At 44.1% G+C, this 23796-nt stretch overlaps 1 protein-coding gene across 6 annotated transcripts in view; it reads right to left on the reverse strand.

The window, feature by feature from the left end:
* Positions 1-23796, reverse strand: part of AIFM3 (AIF family member 3) — a 185243-nt gene that overhangs the window by 124522 nt on the left and 36925 nt on the right. For all 6 annotated transcript variants that reach the window (XM_069754117.1, XM_069754136.1, XM_069754106.1 and 3 more), the window contains 2 exons: positions 12058-12102; positions 1648-1744 (listed from right to left, as the gene is read on the reverse strand). In XM_069754117.1, coding sequence (XP_069610218.1) covers positions 1648-1744; positions 12058-12102 — 142 coding nt within the window. The remainder of the gene's footprint in view (positions 1-1647; positions 1745-12057; positions 12103-23796) is intronic.

Here is a 23796-nt window from a genome sequence, read left to right on the forward strand (position 1 = left end):
GCGCTTGCTGGTCTTTCTTGGGCGCCCTGGAGCCTCTTTGACAACAATGGAAACTCTCTCCTTGAAGTTCTTGATGATGCGATAGATTGTTGACTGAGGTGCAATCTTTGTAGCTGCGATACTCTTCCCTGTTAGGCCATTTTTGCGCAGTGCAATGATGGCTGCACGTGTTTTTTTAGAGATAACCATGGTTAACTGAAGAGAAACAATGATACCAAGCACCAGCCTCCTTTTAAAGTGTCCAGTGATGTCATTCTTACTTAATCATGACTGATTGATCGCCAGCCCTGTCCTCATCAACACCCACACCTGTGTTAATGGATCAATCACTAAAACGATGTTAGCTGCTCCTTTTAAGGCAGGACTGCAATGATGTTGAAATGTGTTTTGGGGGTTAAAGTTCATTTTCTGGGCAAATGTTGACTTTGCAAGTACAGTAATTGCTGTTAAGCTGATCACTCTGACATTCAGGAGTATATGCAAATTGCCATTAGAAAAAATGAAGCAGTAGACTTTGGAAAAATTAATATTTGTCTCATTCTCAAAACTTTTGACCATGACTGTATAACACAGCCCACGCAGTACAAAACACAGCCCACACACTATATAACACAGCACACGCAGTATATAACACAGCCCACGCAGTATATAACACAGCCTACGCAGTATATAACACAGCCTACGCAGTATATAACGCAGCCCACGCAGTGTATAACACAGGGCACGCAGTATATAACACAGGCCACTCAGTATATAACACTGCCCACGTAGTATATAGCAGCCGCGCAGTATACAACACAGCCCACAAAATATATAGCACAGCCCACGCAGTATATAACACAGCCCACGCAGTATATAACACAGCCTACGCAGTATATAACACAGCCTACGCAGTATATAACGCAGCCCACGCAGTGTATAACACAGGGCACGCAGTATATAACACAGCCCATGCAGTATATAACACTGCCCACGTAGTATATAGCAGCCACACAGTATATAATACAGCCCACGTAGTATATAGCAGTGTGGGCACCATATCCCTGTTAAAAAAATAATTAAAATAAAAAATAGTTATATACTCACCCTCCGGCGTCCAGTGAAGCTGTCCAGATGCAGGCGCGACTGCCGCCAGCTTCCGTTTCCAGAGATGCATTGCGAAATTACCCAGATGACTTAATGGTCTAGGGAGCCCGCTAAGTCTTCTGGGTAATTTCGCAATGCATCTCTGGGAACGGAAGCTGGCGGCAGCCACGTGCGCATCGGCGGACGACGGAAGGTGAGAATAGCAGGGTTTTTATTATTTTTAACATTAGATTTTTTACTATTGTTGCTGCATAGTAAAAAGTTGGTCACACAGGGTTAATAGCAGCGTTAACGGAGTGCGTTACACTGCGGCATAACACGGTCCGTTAACGCTGCCATTAATCCTGTGTGAGCGCTGACTGGAGGGGAGTATGGAGCGGGCGCCGGGCACTGACTGGACGGAAGTAGGGAGGGACTAATTCTCGCCCGGGCTGTGCCCGTCACTGATTGGTCGCGGCCACCAGGATTTCCGTGGCAGACAGACAGACAAACAGACGGAAGTGCCCCTTAGACAATTATATATAGATTATCAATGATTTTCTGCACTAGAAAAGCTTTTACCTGCTCCGATTATGAGCATGTTAGTTATTGCCGTACTGTAGTTGCTGAGTGCTATGCACTTGGCCATTACTTTAGTCCTTCTCTGTGACTGTAGAGCCTGTGGATGACAAGCATATTGTAACATGCACTTTTCATTTTAGCATTACATATAGTTAAAATTAGTGAATTGATTGCTATACTTGTCAACTCCAGCAAACATATATTATAAATATTTTTTAATCACAATAATTAGCCCCATTATCTCTTAAGGGTTCACGTACCACAAATAACTAGATATCACACTGATGGAAACCAATATGTAAAAATGGTCCCAAAAATTGGTACCTACTGAATAAAAGTATATCTTTATTGTAAAGACAATAAAAAAACATGATTACAAGAAAGGTGCTAGATCAAAAAAATGAAGTGGGACTACAAAGCCCTGGGGTATCTTACAACAAAAACCCACTGATGTACTCAAGCCCCAAATAGTAAAATCCGATTCAATCACAAAGGTGCGCAGATGATAATAATAGTTGCAATATGCAATAAAGAAGACAATGTATGAAAAACGCTAATAATAGCAGCACATTGGGGCAGAGGGACACCCGGGGATCTCCACCAGCCCTTACTAGGTATGTATTGCCCTATTATCCATTCTCATTTTTTTCACAATTTTCCAGGTACTTTGCATTATTGGTTAATAGCGACTATTTTCAGTGTAGGAAACACAAAAAAGCAGAGTAAAACCAAAAACACACTGTTGCAAAAAAATCACAGTGGACAGCAAGTGCTAGTAAAAAGATGGAAAAAACAGGGTATTTGGTTGATAAGTTTTTTGCAAAAAATGTATATTAAGCCGCTCTACCAAACGTCAAGGTATACCCATATCAGAGCAGTCCTAACTAATGTATGTAATCCCTATCTGATGTATTTAAAACCTGGTCATATGTACAATACCTGTATGAGCAGGATTCAGAAAAGGAATGTCCATGTGGACACGCTGGACAGAACAGCTCCTGTGCGCACAGCTCAAAAAAAGAGGGGTGGAGGCCTCCCCAGTCTTGTGGACACAAGAAAACAATTATGTGAAACCAGAACACATGAGCTGCGCGCACAGTGAACAAGCCCGTAGAGACATGTTCACACCACCAAGAGACTTGGAAACACAAAAAAGCAGAGTAAAACCAAAAACACACTGTTGCAAAAAAATCACAGTGGACAGCAAGTGCTAGTAAAAAGATGGAAAAAACAGGGTATTTGGTTGATACGTTTTTTGCAAAAAATGTATATTAAGCCGCTCTACCAAACGTCAAGGTATACCCATATCAGAGCAGTCCTAACTAATGTATGTAATCCCTATCTGATGTATTTAAAACCTGGTCATATGTACAATACCTGTATGAGCAGGATTCAGAAAAGGAATGTCCATGTGGACACGCTGGACAGAACAGCTCCTGTGCGCACAGCTCAAAAAAAGAGGGGTGGAGGCCTCCCCAGTCTTGTGGACACAAGAAAACAATTATGTGAAACCAGAACACATGAGCTGCGCGCACAGTGAACAAGCCCGTAGAGACATGTTCACACCACCAAGAGACTTGGAAACACAAAAAAGCAGAGTAAAACCAAAAACACACTGTTGCAAAAAAATCACAGTGGACAGCAAGTGCTAGTAAAAAGATGGAAAAAACAGGGTATTTGGTTGATACGTTTTTTGCAAAAAATGTATATTAAGCCGCTCTACCAAACGTCAAGGTATACCCATATCAGAGCAGTCCTAACTAATGTATGTAATCCCTATCTGATGTATTTAAAACCTGGTCATATGTACAATACCTGTATGAGCAGGATTCAGAAAAGGAATGTCCATGTGGACACGCTGGACAGAACAGCTCCTGTGCGCACAGCTCAAAAAAAGAGGGGTGGAGGCCTCCCCAGTCTTGTGGACACAAGAAAACAATTATGTGAAACCAGAACACATGAGCTGCGCGCACAGTGAACAAGCCCGTAGAGACATGTTCACACCACCAAGAGACTTGGAAACACAAAAAAGCAGAGTAAAACCAAAAACACACTGTTGCAAAAAAATCACAGTGGACAGCAAGTGCTAGTAAAAAGATGGAAAAAACAGGGTATTTGGTTGATACGTTTTTTGCAAAAAATGTATATTAAGCCGCTCTACCAAACGTCAAGGTATACCCATATCAGAGCAGTCCTAACTAATGTATGTAATCCCTATCTGATGTATTTAAAACCTGGTCATATGTACAATACCTGTATGAGCAGGATTCAGAAAAGGAATGTCCATGTGGACACGCTGGACAGAACAGCTCCTGTGCGCACAGCATTCCTTTTCTGAATCCTGCTCATACAGGTATTGTACATATGACCAGGTTTTAAATACATCAGATAGGGATTACATACATTAGTTAGGACTGCTCTGATATGGGTATACCTTGACGTTTGGTAGAGCGGCTTAATATACATTTTTTGCAAAAAACGTATCAACCAAATACCCTGTTTTTTCCATCTTTTTACTAGCACTTGCTGTCCACTGTGATTTTTTTGCAACAGTGTGTTTTTGGTTTTACTCTGCTTTTTTGTGTTTCCAAGTCTCTTGGTGGTGTGAACATGTCTCTACGGGCTTGTTCACTGTGCGCGCAGCTCATGTGTTCTGGTTTCACATAATTGTTTTCTTGTGTCCACAAGACTGGGGAGGCCTCCACCCCTCTTTTTTTGAGCTGTGCGCACAGGAGCTGTTCTGTCCAGCGTGTCCACATGGACATTCCTTTTCTGAATCCTGCTCATACAGGTATTGTACATATGACCAGGTTTTAAATACATCAGATAGGGATTACATACATTAGTTAGGACTGCTCTGATATGGGTATACCTTGACGTTTGGTAGAGTGGCTTAATATACATTTTTTGCAAAAAAAGTATCAACCAAATACCCTGTTTTTTCCATCTTTTTACTAGCACTTGCTGTCCACTGTGATTTTTTTGCAACAGTGTGTTTTTGGTTTTACTCTGCTTTTTTGTGTTTCCTAGTCTCTTGGTGGTGTGAACATGTCTCTACGGGCTTGTTCACTGTGCGAGCAGCTCATGTGTTCTGGTTTCACATAATTGTTTTCTTGTGTCCACAAGACTGGGGAGGCCTCCACCCCTCTTTTTTTGAGCTGTGCGCACAGGAGCTGTTCTGTCCAGCGTGTCCACATGGACATTCCTTTTCTGAATCCTGCTCATACAGGTATTGTACATATGACCAGGTTTTAAATACATCAGATAGGGATTACATACATTAGTTAGGACTGCTCTGATATGGGTATACCTTGACGTTTGGTAGAGCGGCTCAATATACATTTTTTGCAAAAAACGTATCAACCAAATACCCTGTTTTTTCCATCTTTTTACTAGCACTTGCTGTCCACTGTGATTTTTTTGCAACAGTGTGTTTTTGGTTTTACTCTGCTTTTTTGTGTTTCCAAGTCTCTTGGTGGTGTGAACATGTCTCTACGGGCTTGTTCACTGTGCGCGCAGCTCATGTGTTCTGGTTTCACATAATTGTTTTCTTGTGTCCACAAGACTGGGGAGGCCTCCACCCCTTTTTTTTTGAGCTGTGCGCACAGGAGCTGTTCTGTCCAGCGTGTCCACATGGACATTCCTTTTCTGAATCCTGCTCATACAGGTATTGTACATTGTTATGTTTGCTAATGACAGGTGTTATGAAGGCAATCCAGAAACACAGTGTGCTTAGCGATCAGAGCGCACACAGTGATCTGACAAATACCCAAAAATACAAGAACGAGCTCTGAGACGTGGAAACTCTGTAGACTGCACTCCTGATCCTATCCTAAACACAACTAAAAGCGGCTGTGGATTGCGCCTAACAACTACCTAGGCAACTCGGCACAGCCTAAGAAACTAGCTAGCCTGAAGATAGAAAAATAGGCCTGACTTGCCCCAGAGAAATTCCCCAAAGGAAAAGGCAGCCCCCCACATATAATGACTGTGAGTAAGATGAAAAGACAAAACGTAGGGATGAAATAGATTCAGCAAAGTGGGGCCCGATATTCTAGGACAGAGCGAGGACAGTAAAGCGAACTTTGCAGTCTACAAAAAACCCTAAAGCAAAACCACGCAAAGGGGGCAAAAAAAAAACCCACCGTGCCGAACTAATGGCACGGCGGTACACCCTTTGCGTCTCAGAGCTTCCAGCAAAACAAAAGACAAGCTGGACAGAAAAAAAGCAACAAAAAAGCAAAAAGCACTTAGCTATACAGAGCAGCAGGTCACAGGAACAATCAGGAGAAGCTCAGATCCAACACTGAAACATTGACAAGGAGCAAGGATAGCAGCATCAGGCGGAGTTAAGTAATGAAGCAGTTAACGAGCTCACCAGAACACCTGAGGGAGGAAGCTCAGAAGCTGCAGTACCACTTGTGACCACAGGAGTGAATTCAGCCACAGAATTCACAACAGTACATATGACCAGGTTTTAAATACATCAGATAGGGATTACATACATTAGTTAGGACTGCTGTGATATGGGTATACCTTGACGTTTGGTAGAGCGGCTTAATATACATTTTTTGCAAAAAACGTATCAACCAAATACCCTGTTTTTTCCATCTTTTTACTAGCACTTGCTGTCCACTGTGATTTTTTTGCAACAGTGTGTTTTTGGTTTTACTCTGCTTTTTTGTGTTTCCAAGTCTCTTGGTGGTGTGAACATGTCTCTACGGGCTTGTTCACTGTGCGCGCAGCTCATGTGTTCTGGTTTCACATAATTGTTTTCTTGTGTCCACAAGACTGGGGAGGCCTCCACCCCTCTTTTTTGAGCTGTGCGCACAGGAGCTGTTCTGTCCAGCGTGTCCACATGGACATTCCTTTTCTGAATCCTGCTCATACAGGTATTGTACATATGACCAGGTTTTAAATACATCAGATAGGGATTACATACATTAGTTAGGACTGCTCTGATATGGGTATACCTTGACGTTTGGTAGAGCGGCTTAATATACATTTTTTGCAAAAAACGTATCAACCAAATACCCTGTTTTTTCCATCTTTTTACTAGCACTTGCTGTCCACTGTGATTTTTTTGCAACAGTGTGTTTTTGGTTTTACTCTGCTTTTTTGTGTTTCCAAGTCTCTTGGTGGTGTGAACATGTCTCTACGGGCTTGTTCACTGTGCGCGCAGCTCATGTGTTCTGGTTTCACATAATTGTTTTCTTGTGTCCACAAGACTGGGGAGGCCTCCACGCCTCTTTTTTTGAGCTGTGCGCACAGGAGCTGTTCTGTCCAGCGTGTCCACATGGACATTCCTTTTCTGAATCCTGCTCATACAGGTATTGTACATATGACCAGGTTTTAAATACATCAGATAGGGATTACATACATTAGTTAGGACTGCTCTGATATGGGTATACCTTGACGTTTGGTAGAGCGGCTTAATATACATTTTTTGCAAAAAACGTATCAACCAAATACCCTGTTTTTTCCATCTTTTTACTAGCACTTGCTGTCCACTGTGATTTTTTTGCAACAGTGTGTTTTTGGTTTTACTCTGCTTTTTTGTGTTTCCAAGTCTCTTGGTGGTGTGAACATGTCTCTACGGGCTTGTTCACTGTGCGCGCAGCTCATGTGTTCTGGTTTCACATAATTGTTTTCTTGTGTCCACAAGACTGGGGAGGCCTCCACGCCTCTTTTTTTGAGCTGTGCGCACAGGAGCTGTTCTGTCCAGCGTGTCCACATGGACATTCCTTTTCTGAATCCTGCTCATACAGGTATTGTACATATGACCAGGTTTTAAATACATCAGATAGGGATTACATACATTAGTTAGGACTGCTCTGATATGGGTATACCTTGACGTTTGGTAGAGCGGCTTAATATACATTTTTTGCAAAAAACGTATCAACCAAATACCCTGTTTTTTCCATCTTTTTACTAGCACTTGCTGTCCACTGTGATTTTTTTGCAACAGTGTGTTTTTGGTTTTACTCTGCTTTTTTGTGTTTCCAAGTCTCTTGGTGGTGTGAACATGTCTCTACGGGCTTGTTCACTGTGCGCGCAGCTCATGTGTTCTGGTTTCACATAATTATTTTCAGTGTAGTCAACATTGGGCACTTTGCCTCTACGTACTTTATATACAGTCATGGCCAAAAGTTTTGAGAATGACACCAAAATTATATTTTCACATGATCTGCTGCCCTCTGGTTTGTATTAGTGTTTGTCTGATGTTTATATCACATACAGAAATATAATTGCAATCAATTAGAATGAGTTAATGCAGCAAGTCAATATTTGCAGTGTTGACCCTTCTTCAAGACCTCTGCAATTCTCCCTGGCATGCTCTCAATCAACTTCTGGAACAAATCCTGACTGATAGCAGTCCATTCTTGCATAATCAATGCTTACATTTTGCCAGAATTTGTTGGTTTTTGTTTGTCCACCCGTCTCTTGATGATTGACCACAAGTTCTCAATGGGATTAAGATCTGGGGAGTTTCCAGGCCATGGACCCAAAATCTCTATGTTTTGTTCCATGAGCCATTTAGTTATCACCTTTGCTTTATGGCAAGGTGCTCCATCATGCTGGAAAAGGCATTGTTGGGCGCCAAACTGCTCTTGGACGGTTGAGAGAAGTTGCTCTTGGAGGACATTCTGGTACCATTCTTTATTCATGGCTGTGTTTTTAGGCAAGACTGTGAGTGAGCCGATTCCCTTGGCTGAGAAGCAACCCCACACATGAATGGTTTCAGGATGCTTTACAGTTGGCATGAGACAAGACTGGTGGTAGCGCTCACCTCTTCTTCTCCGAATAAGCTGTTTTCCAGATGTCCCAAACAATCGAAAAGGGGATTCATCAGAGAAAATGACTTTGCCCCAGTCCTCAGCAGTCCACTCCCTGTACCTTTTGCAGAATATCAGTCGGTCCCTGACGTTTTTTCTGGAGAGAAGTGGCTTCTTTGCTGCCCTCCTTGAAACCAGGCCTTGCTCAAAGAGTCTCCGCCTCACAGTGCGTGCAGAAGCACTCACACCAGCCTGCTGCCATTCCTGAGCAAGCTCGGCACTGCTGGTAGTCCGATCCCGCAGCTGAAACAGTTTTAAGATACGGTCCTGGCGCTTGCTGGTCTTTCTTGGGCGCCCTGGAGCCTTTTTGACAACAATGGAAGCTCTCTCCTTGAAGTTCTTGATGATGCGATAGATTGTTGACTGAGGTGCAATCTTTGTAGCTGCGATACTCTTCCCTGTTAGGCCATTTTTGTGCAGTGCAATGATGGCTGCACGTGTTTCTTTAGAGATAATAATGGTTAACTGAAGAGAAACAATGATACCAAGCACCAGACTCCTTTTAAAGTGTCCAGTGATGTCATTCTTACTTAATCATGACTGTTTGATCGCCAGCCCTGTCCTCATCAACACCCACACCTGTGTTAATGGATCAATCACTAAAACGATGTTAGCTGCTCCTTTTAAGGCAGGACTGCAATGATGTTGAAATGTGTTTTGGGGGTTAAAGTTCATTTTCTGGGCAAATATTGACTTTGCAAGCACAGTATTTGCTGTTAAGCTGATCACTCTGACATTCAGGAGTATATGCAAATTGCCATTAGAAAAAATGAAGCAGTAGACTTTGGAAAAATTAATATTTGTCTCATTCTCCAAATTTTTGTCAATGACTGTACATGCATTCATGGCAGTGTTTTGATTAAAGTGGGTTATATTGTCCTATGACTACTATGTACTGCTATTTTGCTGCTATTATTAGCGTTTTTCACATGTTGTGCTTCAAGCACCTCCTCTGACAGGTGGTGTCATCTTGTCTCCAGCGTACAATACTTAAATCATCTCTAAACCTCTAAGAACAGTATATTGCATCAAGATCTGCTCTTCTGTGCTGGGCTACTCATAAAATTCACTATTTTGAGATGTGCTCCTCATAGCAGTTTGCTAAATGCACAAAGTTGGCAGACAGTCGCAAGTCAATGAAAAAGTGGTGGACAACTCTTTAAGCAAGAATTGGTGAAGTAATTATTGGTAACTGGAAAATGACACAAGGCTTGCTCAACAAAATCACAATGGTTGCTATATCAGAAAGGTAGGAAGGTATAGAAAGGGCACATTGACAAGATTAATTTTATATGTATTGGGTTCGCTTGAGCTGAACTAATTTGTTAGGACTCATTCAGACTATTATGTTTTAAATGAATGTTCTATCCGTGTTTTTCAGGGATAGGACTTGTATCCATTAGAGTCTATGAGGCTCTTCCCATGTATTTGTTGTGTCCTCAAAAAATAAAAAAGGAGACATATCCATTTTTTCTATGAGTCTTCTATCAAACTTGTCAATGCAAGTCCATGGGTCCATGAAAAAGAGGGATAGCACGTGGTCGCCATGTGTCAGTCTTGCACTGTCCGTTTTTTACTGTTTAATGAGTGTAAGAAGCTTGTGAATTTTCTTTATATTTCTTAAGAATAACGGTTACCACACAGAAAAATAGTCGTGACTGAGACCTTATTCTCAGATACTGATGCCTGAGGTTTGGTTTCCCAACTAGCTAGCCTTAGGATATATTCACACAATTCTATTTTCAGACTGAGTACTTTCCATGGAAAAAGCTGACATAACTCGGACATCACTAGTATCAATGTTATTCAGTTCGGCTGTTCAGATGACCATTGTTTCACATGGATCAAGTGTTTGCATGAGAAAAATTGTACTGTAGTCTCTTCTGTATTTCAGATGAGAATCACCAATTCAAGTCTATGGGTGTGCAAAAAAATTGGATTTCATATATGCATCAACCGCATCTGAATTTTGCGGATATATTGCAATTTCTTAACAAGAATCTGTCAGCAAGTTTTTACTATATAATCTGATAACAGCATGAGGTAGGGACTGAGACACAAATTTCAGAAATGTATCACTTATTAGGCTGTGTGCCATTGTTTGCATACAATTAAGGTTTTATCAACAGGAGATAATTACTGATTAGATCACAGTGCACTGAGCCCTGGTCTGACTCCGCCCCCTCCTCCAATAAGCAGCTCACTGTCAATATACAATGTACTCAGAAAGTTGTGGTGTGAGCGGGGTTAGCTCCTGAGTTCTGCTACAGTACACGCCACATCTAAAAGCTTTGATTGTGTCACAACTGCTGCACTCCATAAACTAAGTGATACATTGCTGGAATCAGGGTCTCTTTTCCTACATTATGCTGCTCTCAGACGAGGTAGCAAAAACCTGGAGACAGAGTTCCTTTAACATAGCAAACTGTATTTGACTGGCATGCAGATAACAATAAAGGTTAAAAATTATCAATTTTTTTTCTGGATCAAAATCAGATGATTTTGTATATGCTCGTGTGTCTTTTGGCCTAGAGGGTTTTCTTCTTTAAACAAGCCCTACTTATTCAAGGTGTCCCTAGACAATAGGCAACTGGGACCCCAAGTGATCTGCTGTTGTCCACGTGGGGAACTAGCAGAAAATGTTTAGCTATCCTGCATCTGGATCACAGGGATAATTAAACATTACACAAAGTCAATTAAAATACTGTGTTTCCTGTGTAGTGTACAACAGATCAGTTTTGTCCAAGCATGAAACTCTGTATATATCCTCCCCTCTGGCCTAGAGCGATACCTGCCTCTCACCCACCAGAACATGGTGACCCATGGGCCTCACTATTGTTGAACATTAAACTTTTATCTCAACTTACAGTATCTTTATTTCAACTCTTTAGCTAATTAGAACGCGAAAAATCACAGAAGGAGACAATTATGTTGCTAAATCAGAGATTGGTGCAGTCAGAGAAAGACTTTTTCATCATAAGATTATCTTGTTCAAACGCGATTTCCCAGCTGCGACTCAACAGCTGAGCGGCACCACACCAATTAGGCTCTTTTCACAGTTTGAGAAACAGCAATTAAGAAGATTCTACTATTTTAACTCACAGACCAAAACAAATTATGAATAAAAGTATTCACATTAAAGGGGCTGTCTGGCTCCAGAAGGAAAGTCACCAAACTATGTATACGCACACTGTCACGCTTCCCCTGCACTTCTTGTGCGGGTGTGTGGTCACGTGACTGCACGCTTGTGGTCACATGCCAACTAGTCTCACCCGGTGTCTCTTAATGGAAGAGAACTGAGAAACGTCCAGGAGTCTAGTCGGCATGTGACCGCAAGTATACACATTACAGACAGCAGATGTTATCACATGACCGCCCACACACCCCTGGAATCTAGGGGAATCGGGAAAGTGTGCACATCACACACTGTCACAGTTCGACAGTCTGCAGTCACATACAGTGGTGACTGTAGACTTTTCTTCTAAGACCATACAATTTAATTAATTAAGAAACATAATAAGTCAAACATTTAAATCAAACACATTTAAATAGCATTATCTAGTGAGAGACTTGCCTGTTTGCTTGCACGTATATACACTCTTTCCTTCTCTATTTTAACCTGCAATGCATAAAAAAGCAATAATATAAAAAAAAACAATAGTCAATAACTACAGTATATATCAGCAAGTATCTTAAAGTAGTATCTACAGCAAATATGGAGATTCACATAATTATTTTATGTCAGTCACAATGACTGTCAATGTGTGGCTGCAGTAATATTTTATCACAATGGTCAGAAGTACCATTGTATAAAATAGCATTTAAAAAATACAAAAACACCTGTGATGCCACAGGATTGGAGAATGGCTCATGCGCTACCAATATTTAAGAAAGGTAAGAAGGTGGATCGGGGCAACTACCGTCCGGTAAGCCTGACATCAGTAGTGTGCAAAATTTTTTTAGGGCATTATAAGAGACGACCTGCAGAAATATATTGCAGAGAATCTATATATATAATTGCCTAAGGGTTTTTCCGTCTGTCTGTCTGTCTGTCTGTCCTGGAAATCCCGGCTCTCTGATTGGTCGAGGCCGCCAGGCCTCGACCAATCAGAGACCGGCACAGCATCAGCAGTGCACTGCAGCACCGCAGGCCGCAGCCCCGGCACCAGTCCGCGGCCCAGTCCGCTGCGCCTGCGGGCTGTGCTGCAGTGCTGCTTGCCACGGCTGCCTAAGGGTTTTTCCGTCTGTCTGTCTGTCTGTCTGTCTGTCTGTCCTGGAAATCCCGGCTCTCTGATTGGTCGAGGCCGCCAGGCCTCGACCAATCAGAGACCGGCACAGCAGCGACGTAGAAATCCCGCGTCTCTGATTGACACTTCTATATTGATCAGTCCTCCTGATACCTCTATATTGATCAGTCCTCCTGACACTTCTATATTGATCAGTCCTCCTGACATTCTATATTGATCAGTCCTCCTGACACTTCAATATTGATCAGTCCTCCTGACACTTCAATATTGATCAGTCCTCCTGACACTTCTATATTGATCAGTCCTCCTGACACTTCAATATTGATCAGTCCTCCTGACACTTCAATATTGATCAGTCCTCCTGACACTTCTATATTGATCAGTCCTCCTGACACTTCAATATTAATCAGTCCTCCTGACACTTCAATATTGATCAGTCCTCCTGACACTTCTGTATTGATCAGTCCTCCTGACACTTCTATATTCATCAGTCCTCCTGACACTTCTATATTGATCAGTCCTCCTGACACTTCTGTATTGATCAGTCCTCCTGATACCTCTATATTGATCAGTCCTCCTGACACTTCAATATTGATCAGTCCTCCTGACACTTCTATATTGATCAGTCCTCCTGACACTTCTATATTGATCAGTCCTCCTGACACTTCTATATTGATCAGTCCTCCTGACACTTCTGTATTGATCAGTCCTCCTGACACTTCTGTATTGATCAGTCCTCCTGATACCTCTATATTGATCAGTCCTCCTGACACTTCTATATTGATCAGTCCTCCTGACACTTCTATATTGATCATTCCTCCTGACACCTCTATATTGATCAGTCCTCCTGACTCTTCTATATTGATCAGTCCTCCTGACACTTCTATATTGATCAGTCCTCCTGACACCTCTATATTGATCAGTCCTCCTGACTCTTCTATATTGATCAGTCCTCCTGACACTTCTATATTGATCAGTCCTCCTGATACCTCTATATTGATCAGTCCTCCTGACACTTCTGTATTGATCAGTCCTCCTGATACCTCTATATTGATCAGTCCTCCTGACACTTCTATATTGATCAGTCCTCCTGACACTTCTATATTGATCAGTCCTCCTGACACTTCTATATTGATCAGTCCTCCTGACACTTCTATATTGATCAGTCCTCCTGACACTTCAATATTGATCAGTCCTCCTGACACTTCTATATTGATCAGTCCTCCTGACACTTCTATATTGATCAGTCCTCCTGACACTTCTATATTGATCAGTCCTCCTGACACTTCTATATTGATCAGTCCTCCTGATACCTCTATATTGATCAGTCCTCCTGATACCTCTATATTGATCAGTCTGCCTCGACCAATCAGCAACGGGCACAGCGACGATGATGTCATAATGGTTGCCATGGCGACTATGATGTCATAAAGGTTGCCTCGACCAATCAGCGACGGGCACAGTCTGCCACAAATTCTGGAATCATCATTGTCCATATACTACGGGGACATGCATATTCTAGAATACCCGATGCGTTAGAATCGGGCCACAATCTAGTACATATATATACTGCACCAGCACCCCACTATACATATATATACACTGCACCAGCACCCCACTATACATATATATACTGCACCAGCACCCCACTATACATATATATACACTGCACCAGCACCCCACTATACATATATATACTGCACCAGCACCCCACTATACATATGTATACACTGCACCAGCACCCCACTATACATATATACTGCACCAGCACCCCACTATACATATGTATACTGCACCAGCACCACTGCCACCGCAGCTGCAGGTGCCCGGGCAGGCACTGGGGGCTGCGGGCGGCTGGTGCCGGCTGGTGCAGCGCCTGCAGCTGCATCGGGTATTCTAGAATATGCATGTCCCAGTAGTATATGGACAATGATGATTCCAGAATTCGCGGCAGATTGTGCCCGTCGCTGATTGGTCGAGGCGACCTTTATGACATCATCGTCGCCATGGCAACCATTATGACATCATCGTCGTTGTGCCCGTTGCTGATTGGTCGAGGCCTGACGGCCTCGACCAATCAGAGACGCGAGATATCTACGTTCTTTATGACATCATGGTCGCTGTGCTCGTCGCTGATTGGTCGAGGCCTGGCGGCCTCGACCAATCAGAGACGCGGGATTTCTACGTCGATGCTGTGTCGGTGGACAGCCTACGTGTAGCCTGTTGGGCTAGACAATCTGTCTAGATTGTGGCCCGATTCTAACGCATCGGGTATTCTAGAATATGCATGTCCCCGTAGTATATGGACAATGATGATTCCAGAATTCGCGGCACACTGTGCCCGTCGTCCTCGCAGTGTGCCGTGCACACACTGTGAGGATTCCCAAATCTGCAGTCACATAGAGTGACTGGAGATTTCTATGATAAGCCTGAACAACCCCTTTAAATTCTGACATGCTTTTGCTGAGTTGGATTGGATTTATTTTAGTCATCAGTAATAGTTGCAGGTTCAGTTCTTCATATTTCTCACATCACGTAAGTAGCGCACATTTCACATTTTCGGATTCCATTACAAGGAATGCAATAAAGTCTTTTACGTGCAGTGTAATAAGAGGCGGTGAGGAAATTGGGTTTGGCGATTCCAGACTGAGATAACCATACTGTTTTCCTGTGTTTTATAGATTATGGGAGAAGTTCTTTGCCATTCAAGACCTCCTTCCTGCCTCCAGACCCTGCAGCCGCGGTCCGGGCGGCACCCCCTGCACCCCGGGCCCCGGGGGTGCGCGGCTGGCCGGGCCCGGTGCGGGGGCTACTGATGAATATAGAAGTGTCAGGAGGACTGATCAATACAGAAGTGTCAGGAGGACTGATCAATATAGAAGTGTCAGGAGGACTGATCAATATAGAAGTGTCAGGAGGACTGATCAATATAGAAGTGTCAGGAGGACTGATCAATATAGAAGAGTCAGGAGGACTGATCAATATAGAGGTGTCAGGAGGACTGATCAATATAGAAGTGTCAGGAGGACTGATCAATATAGAAGAGTCAGGAGGACTGATCAATATAGAGGTGTCAGGAGGAATGATCAATATAGAAGTGTCAGGAGGACTGATCAATGATATGGTGGGATGTTGTGTTGCACTTCTTTTACATTGGTCATTGCCAGTAGAGGATGAAGCTTCCGATTTGTGACGGCTCGTGCATGTAGGTGAGTACCCTCTGTGCAATATGGTCTGTCATTTGGTCTCAGAACTTGTAATATGTGGTTCTGACCTAGTACAAGTTTACGTATTGCTGTGGCCACCCCGGTGACATCGGGGCTGCAACTATAATGATTCTTACCATCATTTTTTTCTCCCTTTTAGTAGAGATCCAACCATCACCGGAAGATCTACAGGAGGTGGAACTACTAAACAAAGCTCTAGAGAAGGCCTTAAAAGTTAGAGAAACCAGCAAGACGGACCCCCCCAGTAATAAAGCCCCAGCACCTTCCTCTTGCCCAGTGCAGCACCAACCGGACACCTGCCGGCTGCAGCAGCGCTGACCCCCTGCCGCCCGTGCCGCCCGGCCCCGCCCGGGGCCCTGTGCACCCTGCAGGTGGAGTTAAATAGAGCAGCACCTAACGACTTCACCACATCACCTGAGGAAGGAAACTCAGAAGCCGCAGTACCACTCACATCCACCAACGGAAGCTCATAGACAGAATCAGCCGAAGTACCACTTGTGACCACAGGAGGGAGCTCTGCCACAAAATTCATAACATTATACAGTATGGAGCATCATGTGTGGCCATTATACAGTATGGAGCATCATGTGTGGCCATTATACAGTATTAAAGCAACCCAAGCACCATGACCATAGACTTGACCAGAGATAACCACCACACCAGGAACTTAATCATAAAATTAGTTTTTTATTATACAATTCAAGTGACAACATTACATCAATAATAAAATCAGTATATTAGTACGCCCCACAGGAGGACTGATCAATATAGAATGTCAGGAGGATTTATCAATATAGAAGTGTCAGGAGGATTTATCAATATAGAAGTGTCAGGAGGACTGATCAATATAGAAGTGTCAGGAGGACTGATCAATATAGAAGTGTCAGGAGGACTGATCAATATTGAAGTGTCAGGAGGACTGATCAATATGGAAGTGTCAGGAGGACTGATCAATATAGAAGTGTCAGGAGGACTCCGGCTGTGACAGTGAAGGTTGGTGTCCTAATCTACACTGGTTGTTTAACCCTCTAAATGCTGTGATCAATATCGATCACAACATTAAGAAGGTTAGAAGAAGGAGGTGGCTCCCTCTCCCTCGTGAGCGGCACCCAAGCAATGCATTCACTGGGGCCCAAGAATGGAAAAAGTTGGCCTAGTCAGGAAGATGAAAACAGGCTTTCACTGTAAGGGGTTAATGCTATGTAAATAAATGATGTTTTAAGGCCCATTATAAAGGTCAGACATTGAGTGGAGACTTATAGCGGAGCCCCCTATAAGTGGCCCTAGCGATGCAATTTTCTCCTCCCTTTGATGAGGGCTATTTTGCATGCTTGTTTCTCTGCCTTCATCTTTGCGCATTCTTGGTTCTATCCTTATTTGACTCTCCCCTGTAATCAATTACATTTTTCGTTTATATATTGTGAAAAACAGTCTTTATTAAACAATCCCCTGGTTTACGTTTTTTATAAAGAATATAATTGCATCATAGTATGTTCTTGCAACTAATATATTTGTTTCATTTGTGGGGTTTTTCTCGGTTGCATTGAACCAACTTCCATGCATAGACACTGCAGCAGCTGCAGCTGCGACCGCCCCGCGGGGGCGGCTGCGTGCGGGGGTGCCAGCCGGACTCTGCCTACCCTGTGCCCCGCCCCGGCCCCCGGGCGCCCCGGGGCCGGCCCGGGTGGGGCCAGTTGGGGGGGTGCAGGGGGCCCCGCCCCGGGCCCCGGCTGCCGGGGTATATTGATAAATCCTCCTGACACTTCTATATTGGTCAGTCCTCCTGACATTCTATATTGATCAGTCCTCCTGACACTTCTATATTGATAAATCCTCCTGACATTCTATATTGATCAGTCCTCCTGACACTTCTATATTGATAAATCCTCCTGACACCTCTATATTGATCAGTCCTCCTGACACTTCTATATTGATCAGTCCTCCTGACATTCTATATTGATCAGTCCTCCTGACACCTCTATATTGATCAGTCCTCCTGACACTTCTATATTGATAAATCCTCCTGACATTCTATATTGATCAGTCCTCCTGACACTTCTATATTGATAAATCCTCCTGACATTCTATATTGATCAGTCCTCCTGACACTTCTATATTGATCAGTCCTCCTGACACTTCTATATTGATCAGTCCTCCTGACACCTCTATATTGATCAGTCCTCCTGACACCTCTATATTGATCAGTCCTCCTGACACTTCTATATTGACCAGTCCTCCTGACACTTCTATATTGATCATTCCTCCTGACACCTCTACACTCATTTACCATGTCATCAAAAACTAAGTCCTTTATTTAAGGAAGCTTTTCATGGACACGGTTCTTGAGGGCAGGACAAATGCAGGTATGCAGACAAAAGAACAGGACTACGGCCATTTCGTGTCGCTGATTCAGAGTCCACCTACTCCACCAATAAGTGGACTGTTTCTTAGCGCCATTCTATTTTTTCCCTTTTTGGTAGACCTGTTAGTGAGCCAATCCAAGAAGACCAAGAACAAGGGTCCTACATTTGATGCAGCCAGGCGCACCGGGCCATGCCCCCCCCTGCCGGCCCCGGCCCCGGGCCTGCTGGGTCTCACCAGGATTTTCAGCACCGCTCCAGCAATGAAATAAAAAATAATGCTGGAGTGGTGCTGTAAATGTGATGCAGCTCTTGGTTACTGTATGGGTGCTTCATATACTAATACTCATAAAAGACCCAGGTGGTACGTATCAAAAGCCCCCTACCCCCCCATCTCCAGCCTCCCCAGACAGCTAATATTACATGTCATGGAGTACATATAATATCATAACAAAACATTATAATATTCAGCCCCCAGTGACCTGTCCCCCCTCCCCCACTTCAGCCCCAATACCCCCATCATCTCACATCCACCCCTCAGTGCCCTGTCCCACCTCACCCACCTTCTGCCCTCACAACCCCCAAATGGTCTCACATTCACCCCTCACTTCTATATTGATCAGTCCTCCTGACACTTCTATATTGATCAGTCCTCCTGACACTTCTATATTGATCAGTCCTCCTGACACTTCTATATTGATCAGTCCTCCTGATACCTCTATATTGATCAGTCCTCCTGACACTTCTATATTGATCAGTCCTCCTGACACTTCTATATTGATCAGTCCTCCTGACACTTCTATATTGATCAGTCCTCCTGACACTTCTATATTGATCAGTCCTCCTGACACTTCTATATTGATCAGTCCTCCTGACATTCTATATTGATCAGTCCTCCTGACACTTCTATATTGATCAGTCCTCCTGACATTCTATATTGATCAGTCCTCCTGACACTTCTATATTGATCAGTCCTCCTGACACTTCTATATTGATCAGTCCTCCTGACACTTGACGATGATGTCATAAAGGACGTAGATATCCCGCGTCTCTGATTCAGCGACGGGCACAGTATCGACGTAGATGTCATAATGGTTGCCATGGCGACGATGATGTCATAAAGGTTGCAGCTGCACCGCCCCCCGCAGGATGTCTGTCTGTCTGTCTGTCTGTCTGTCTGTCCTGGAAATCCCGCATCTCTGATTGGTCGAGGCCGCCAGGCCTCGACCAATCAGCGACGGGCACAGCGACGATGATGTCATAAAGGACGTAGACATCCCGCGTCTCTGATTCAGCGACAGACACAGTATCGATGTAGATGTCATAATGGTTGCCATGGCGACGATGATGTCATAAAGGTTGCCTCGACCAATCAGCAACGGGCACAGTCTGCCGCGAATTCTGGAATCATCATTGTCCATATACTACGGGGACATGCATACTCTAGAATACCCGATGCGTTAGAATCGGGCCACAATCTAGTAATATAATAACTGACAGACAACCAGCATGGATTCATGAAGAATAAGTCGTGTCTAACTAACATGTTGAGTTTCTATGAGGAGGTAAGTGCAAATCTGGATGTAGGTAATGCAGCTGGTCTGATTTATCTGGATTTTGCAAAGGCATTTGCTAATGTTCCACATAACAGCCTTATACTGAAGCTACAGAAGCAAGGACTGTGAGAAACTATATGCAGATGAGTAAGGAATTGGCTAAATGAGCGGAAACAGAGTTGACACAAATGGTACGTTGGAAGGAAGGGGTAGCCAGGGAGGTAGTCATGGCCGATAGTAATCCTTGGATCACTCCCTGGTCCCTTCCCAGTAAAACTTCACATTTCTCTACTGCGTTACCTTTGTGCTGACTCTCTGCGCCATCTGGACTTGCCCGGTACGGGGATGTATTCCTCACAGACGGATCCGAAATAAAGGAGACACACGCCGGCTTTACGTCAATAACAACTTATTTACTCAGCACAGTCAGTTCAAATACAGGCACTTCAGGTATCGCATTCAGTACCTTCTCTTCTGTCCCTGTTCTATCCTTTCTTTCTCTATGCTCAGCCCTGGGTCGGACCGAATCTTCCAGTCCCGCAGAATGTATTCCATCCAGAATTCTTGCCTCACATGGGGGAGTCCTACACCGCTTCGATTCAGTCCTAAGAAGTGACGCCCAGGCAAAGATCTGCCACATCTTGCTTGTGCTGCCCGGCTGAACCAACTTCTCTCTCTATGGGGACAGATTCCTTCAGCTGCGTCTGCAGCGTTCCGGTACTCCTTTCCTCCTACAGGAATTCTTTAGCTAGCTGTACTGTGCTGGGCCCCTTACTTAACTTTGTGGGGCACAGCGACTTCTGGTCAGGCAGCCATGCGAGCTGCACAGGCGCCTAGTTCCTGACTGACTTAAACCAGGAAGCTACACTACTCGCTCCCAAAGGATGGCCCAATTCTGGACCCGGAAGCTTCAGACAGATTGTCGCTTGCTCAACTGGGACTTGCCGCTGATCTTTCTTGGGATGGCACACGGTCTCAAGCAGATGCCGAGTTTCTCCGGGTACAGGTAGGGACTCTGCTCCCCACGCAATGTTGTTCTGCTGCACGGACAAGGCCCGCTCTTTCTCCTGCTGCCATTGCCACTCGAATCGGCTCACTCCTCCACCGCCACAGGACCGATGCATGTCGGCCGGTGCCAAATCGCATAATGACACCACGCAGCTGCACCCATGATGTTCTTCTGGCCCCGACCCATTCCAGGGTGGGGTCACTTTCAGTCACTCCTCCCACTCCTTTTCAAGTCGCTTCAGTAGGCATGGGGGTAAATTTCTTCGGCGCATCCTCCGGAGGAGTCGCTCAAAGGATCTTTGTGTCATTTCAGCGCAGGCACACCCACGGAGGGTACAATTAAAGCAATAGTCCTCTTTTTGGTGCCTTTCACCCCCATCTTGGTCGCCATCTTGGTTGACTCAGTCCTTACTAAATTTCCAGTCACATCCAGATTTACCGCCATCTCCAAGGCATCCCTTCCTCCTGAAGTTGCGGTGCTAGTCACATCAAAAACACTTTCTTCATCGCCGTGCTGGTTTCACCGCCATATGGGGCAGTGAGATTCTGCCAACTATACCAAGTGAAGGAAGGGGAAGCCAGGGAGGTAGTCATGGCCGATAGTAATCCTTGAATCACGCTCTGGTGCCTTCCCAGTAAAACTTCACATTTCTCTGCTGCATTACCTGTGTGCTGACTCTCTGCGCCATCTGGACTTGCCCGGTATGGGGATGTATTCCTCACAGACGGATCCGAAATAAAGGAGACACACTTCGGCTTTACGTCAATAACAACTTATTTACTCAGCTGTTATGGACCTGGTGGTGAGGAGCACCCGGAACGACCTGATGGTTAAACTCACACAGGACAAGCTCTGGGAAGTGGGAGCTCTGCTGACCGCAACCCCTAATCCTATCACACAACTAGAAATAGCCGTGGAGCGTACCTAACTCTCCCTAGACGCCTCTTCACAGCCTAAGAGCTAACTAGCCCTAGAGATAGAAAATAAAGCCTACCTTGCCTCAGAGAAATTCCCCAAAGGAAAATTCAGCCCCCCACATACATTGACTGTGAGTTAAGATGAAGTCACAAACACAGAAATGAAACAGATTTCAGCAAAGGGAGGCCAGACTTACTAAACAGACTGAGGATAGGAAAGGTATCTTTGCAGTCAGCACAAAAAACTACAAAAAGACCACGCAGAGTGTGCAAAAAGACCTCCGCACCGACTCACGGTGCGGAGGTGCCACTCTGCATCCCAGAGCTTCCAGCTAGCAAGACAAAATCATGATAGCAAGCTGGACAAGGAAACAATGAACAAATAATTAACTAGCAGGGACTTAGCTTCTGCTGGAGTAGACAGGTCACCAGAAAGATCCAAGAGCGAACTGAACCAGTACAAGAACATTGACAGCTGGCATGGAGTAACGATCTGAGTGGAGTTAAATAGAGCAGCCAGCCAAAGAATAAACTATGTCACCTGTGGAAGGAACCTCAGAAGCAGCAGCTCCACTCACAGCCACCAGAGGGAGTCCATGGACAGAACTCGCCGAAGTACGATTCATGACCACAGGAGGGAGTTCAATAACAGAATTCACAACACTCAGCACAGTCAGTTCAAATACAGGCACTTCAGGTATCGCATTCAGTACCTTCTCTTCTGTCCCTGTTCTATCCTTTCTTTCTCTATGCTCAGCCCCGGGTCGGACCGAATCTTCTATTCCCGCAGAATGTATTCCATCCTGAATTCTTGCCTCACATGGGGGAGTCCTACACCGCTTCGACTCGGTCCTAAGAAGTGACGCCCAGGCAAAGATCTGCCACATCTTGCTTGTGCTGCCTGGCTGAACCAACTTCTCTCTCTATGGGGACAGATTCCTTCAGCTGCATCTGCAGCTTTCCTGTACTCCTTTCCTCCTAGCGGAATGCTTTAGCTAGCTGTACTGTGCTGGGCCCCTTACTTAACGTTGTGGGGCACAGTGACTTCTGGCCAGGCAGCCATGTGAGCTGCACGGGCGCCTAGGCCCTCACTCACTTAAACCAGGAAGCTACACTACTCTTATGCTACTGTGCCCCTCCTATGCTAAGATACCCCCCTCTAGAGGGGATTTGTCAGTGAGGGTTTTTTTAATTAAAGGACTTTTCTCGGTGTGTCTTTCTTACTTTTGACTACGGACTTAGTAATGGGGGTGTCTGATAAACACCTCTCCATTACTTACCCCTGGGCTTGATGTCAGCGGACATAAAACAGCTGACATCAACCCCAAAACCATTACCTTGCTTGCCAACGCACCAGGGCAAGCCGGAAGAGCCGTTGCCTAAGTGATAGAAATGATGCATCTAATGATTAAGGCTCCTTGCTGAAACGCGTCAAAAATGAGAAACATAATTATTTCACTTGTTCTTTTCCTCTATTCCGTACCCACTTTTGTCTTGAATAAAACAAATAGTAATAATTTCAAAAGCTAAAGAAAACTAGGGTTTGCAAACTTGGCCTGATTATTCAATCTTACAAATGGCTATCTAATCGAAGTTAAAGATTGTAATTCAAGCCATTTTATAAAGATAATAAGCATTCATTTTATCTGTTATTTTTTATTACTATATCTATTTATTACAATATTATTGCTTCTTTTATCAATTAACAGTTTTCTTTCTAGTTTATTCTTGATTACACCACACCATAACATGCAATTCAACTATTTGTATTAGGGTTCGCTCACACTGACGTATAACATGGCCGAATGTTATCCAATGTTTTATCGTATAGCACTTGGACCAATGTTATATTATGGGGCAATGCAGATCTGAGATTTTCTCATGCCAATTCAGCTTGAGAAAATAATCTCCACATGCTCCGAGTGCCTCCGATATTCAGATCACGCTCACCAATACGAATCTATGGGTGCATGTGAAACATCGGACTACACTCAGAT

This window comes from Ranitomeya imitator, chromosome 1, assembly GCF_032444005.1.
Source record: "Ranitomeya imitator isolate aRanImi1 chromosome 1, aRanImi1.pri, whole genome shotgun sequence".
Classification (NCBI taxonomy): Eukaryota; Metazoa; Chordata; class Amphibia; order Anura; family Dendrobatidae; genus Ranitomeya; species Ranitomeya imitator.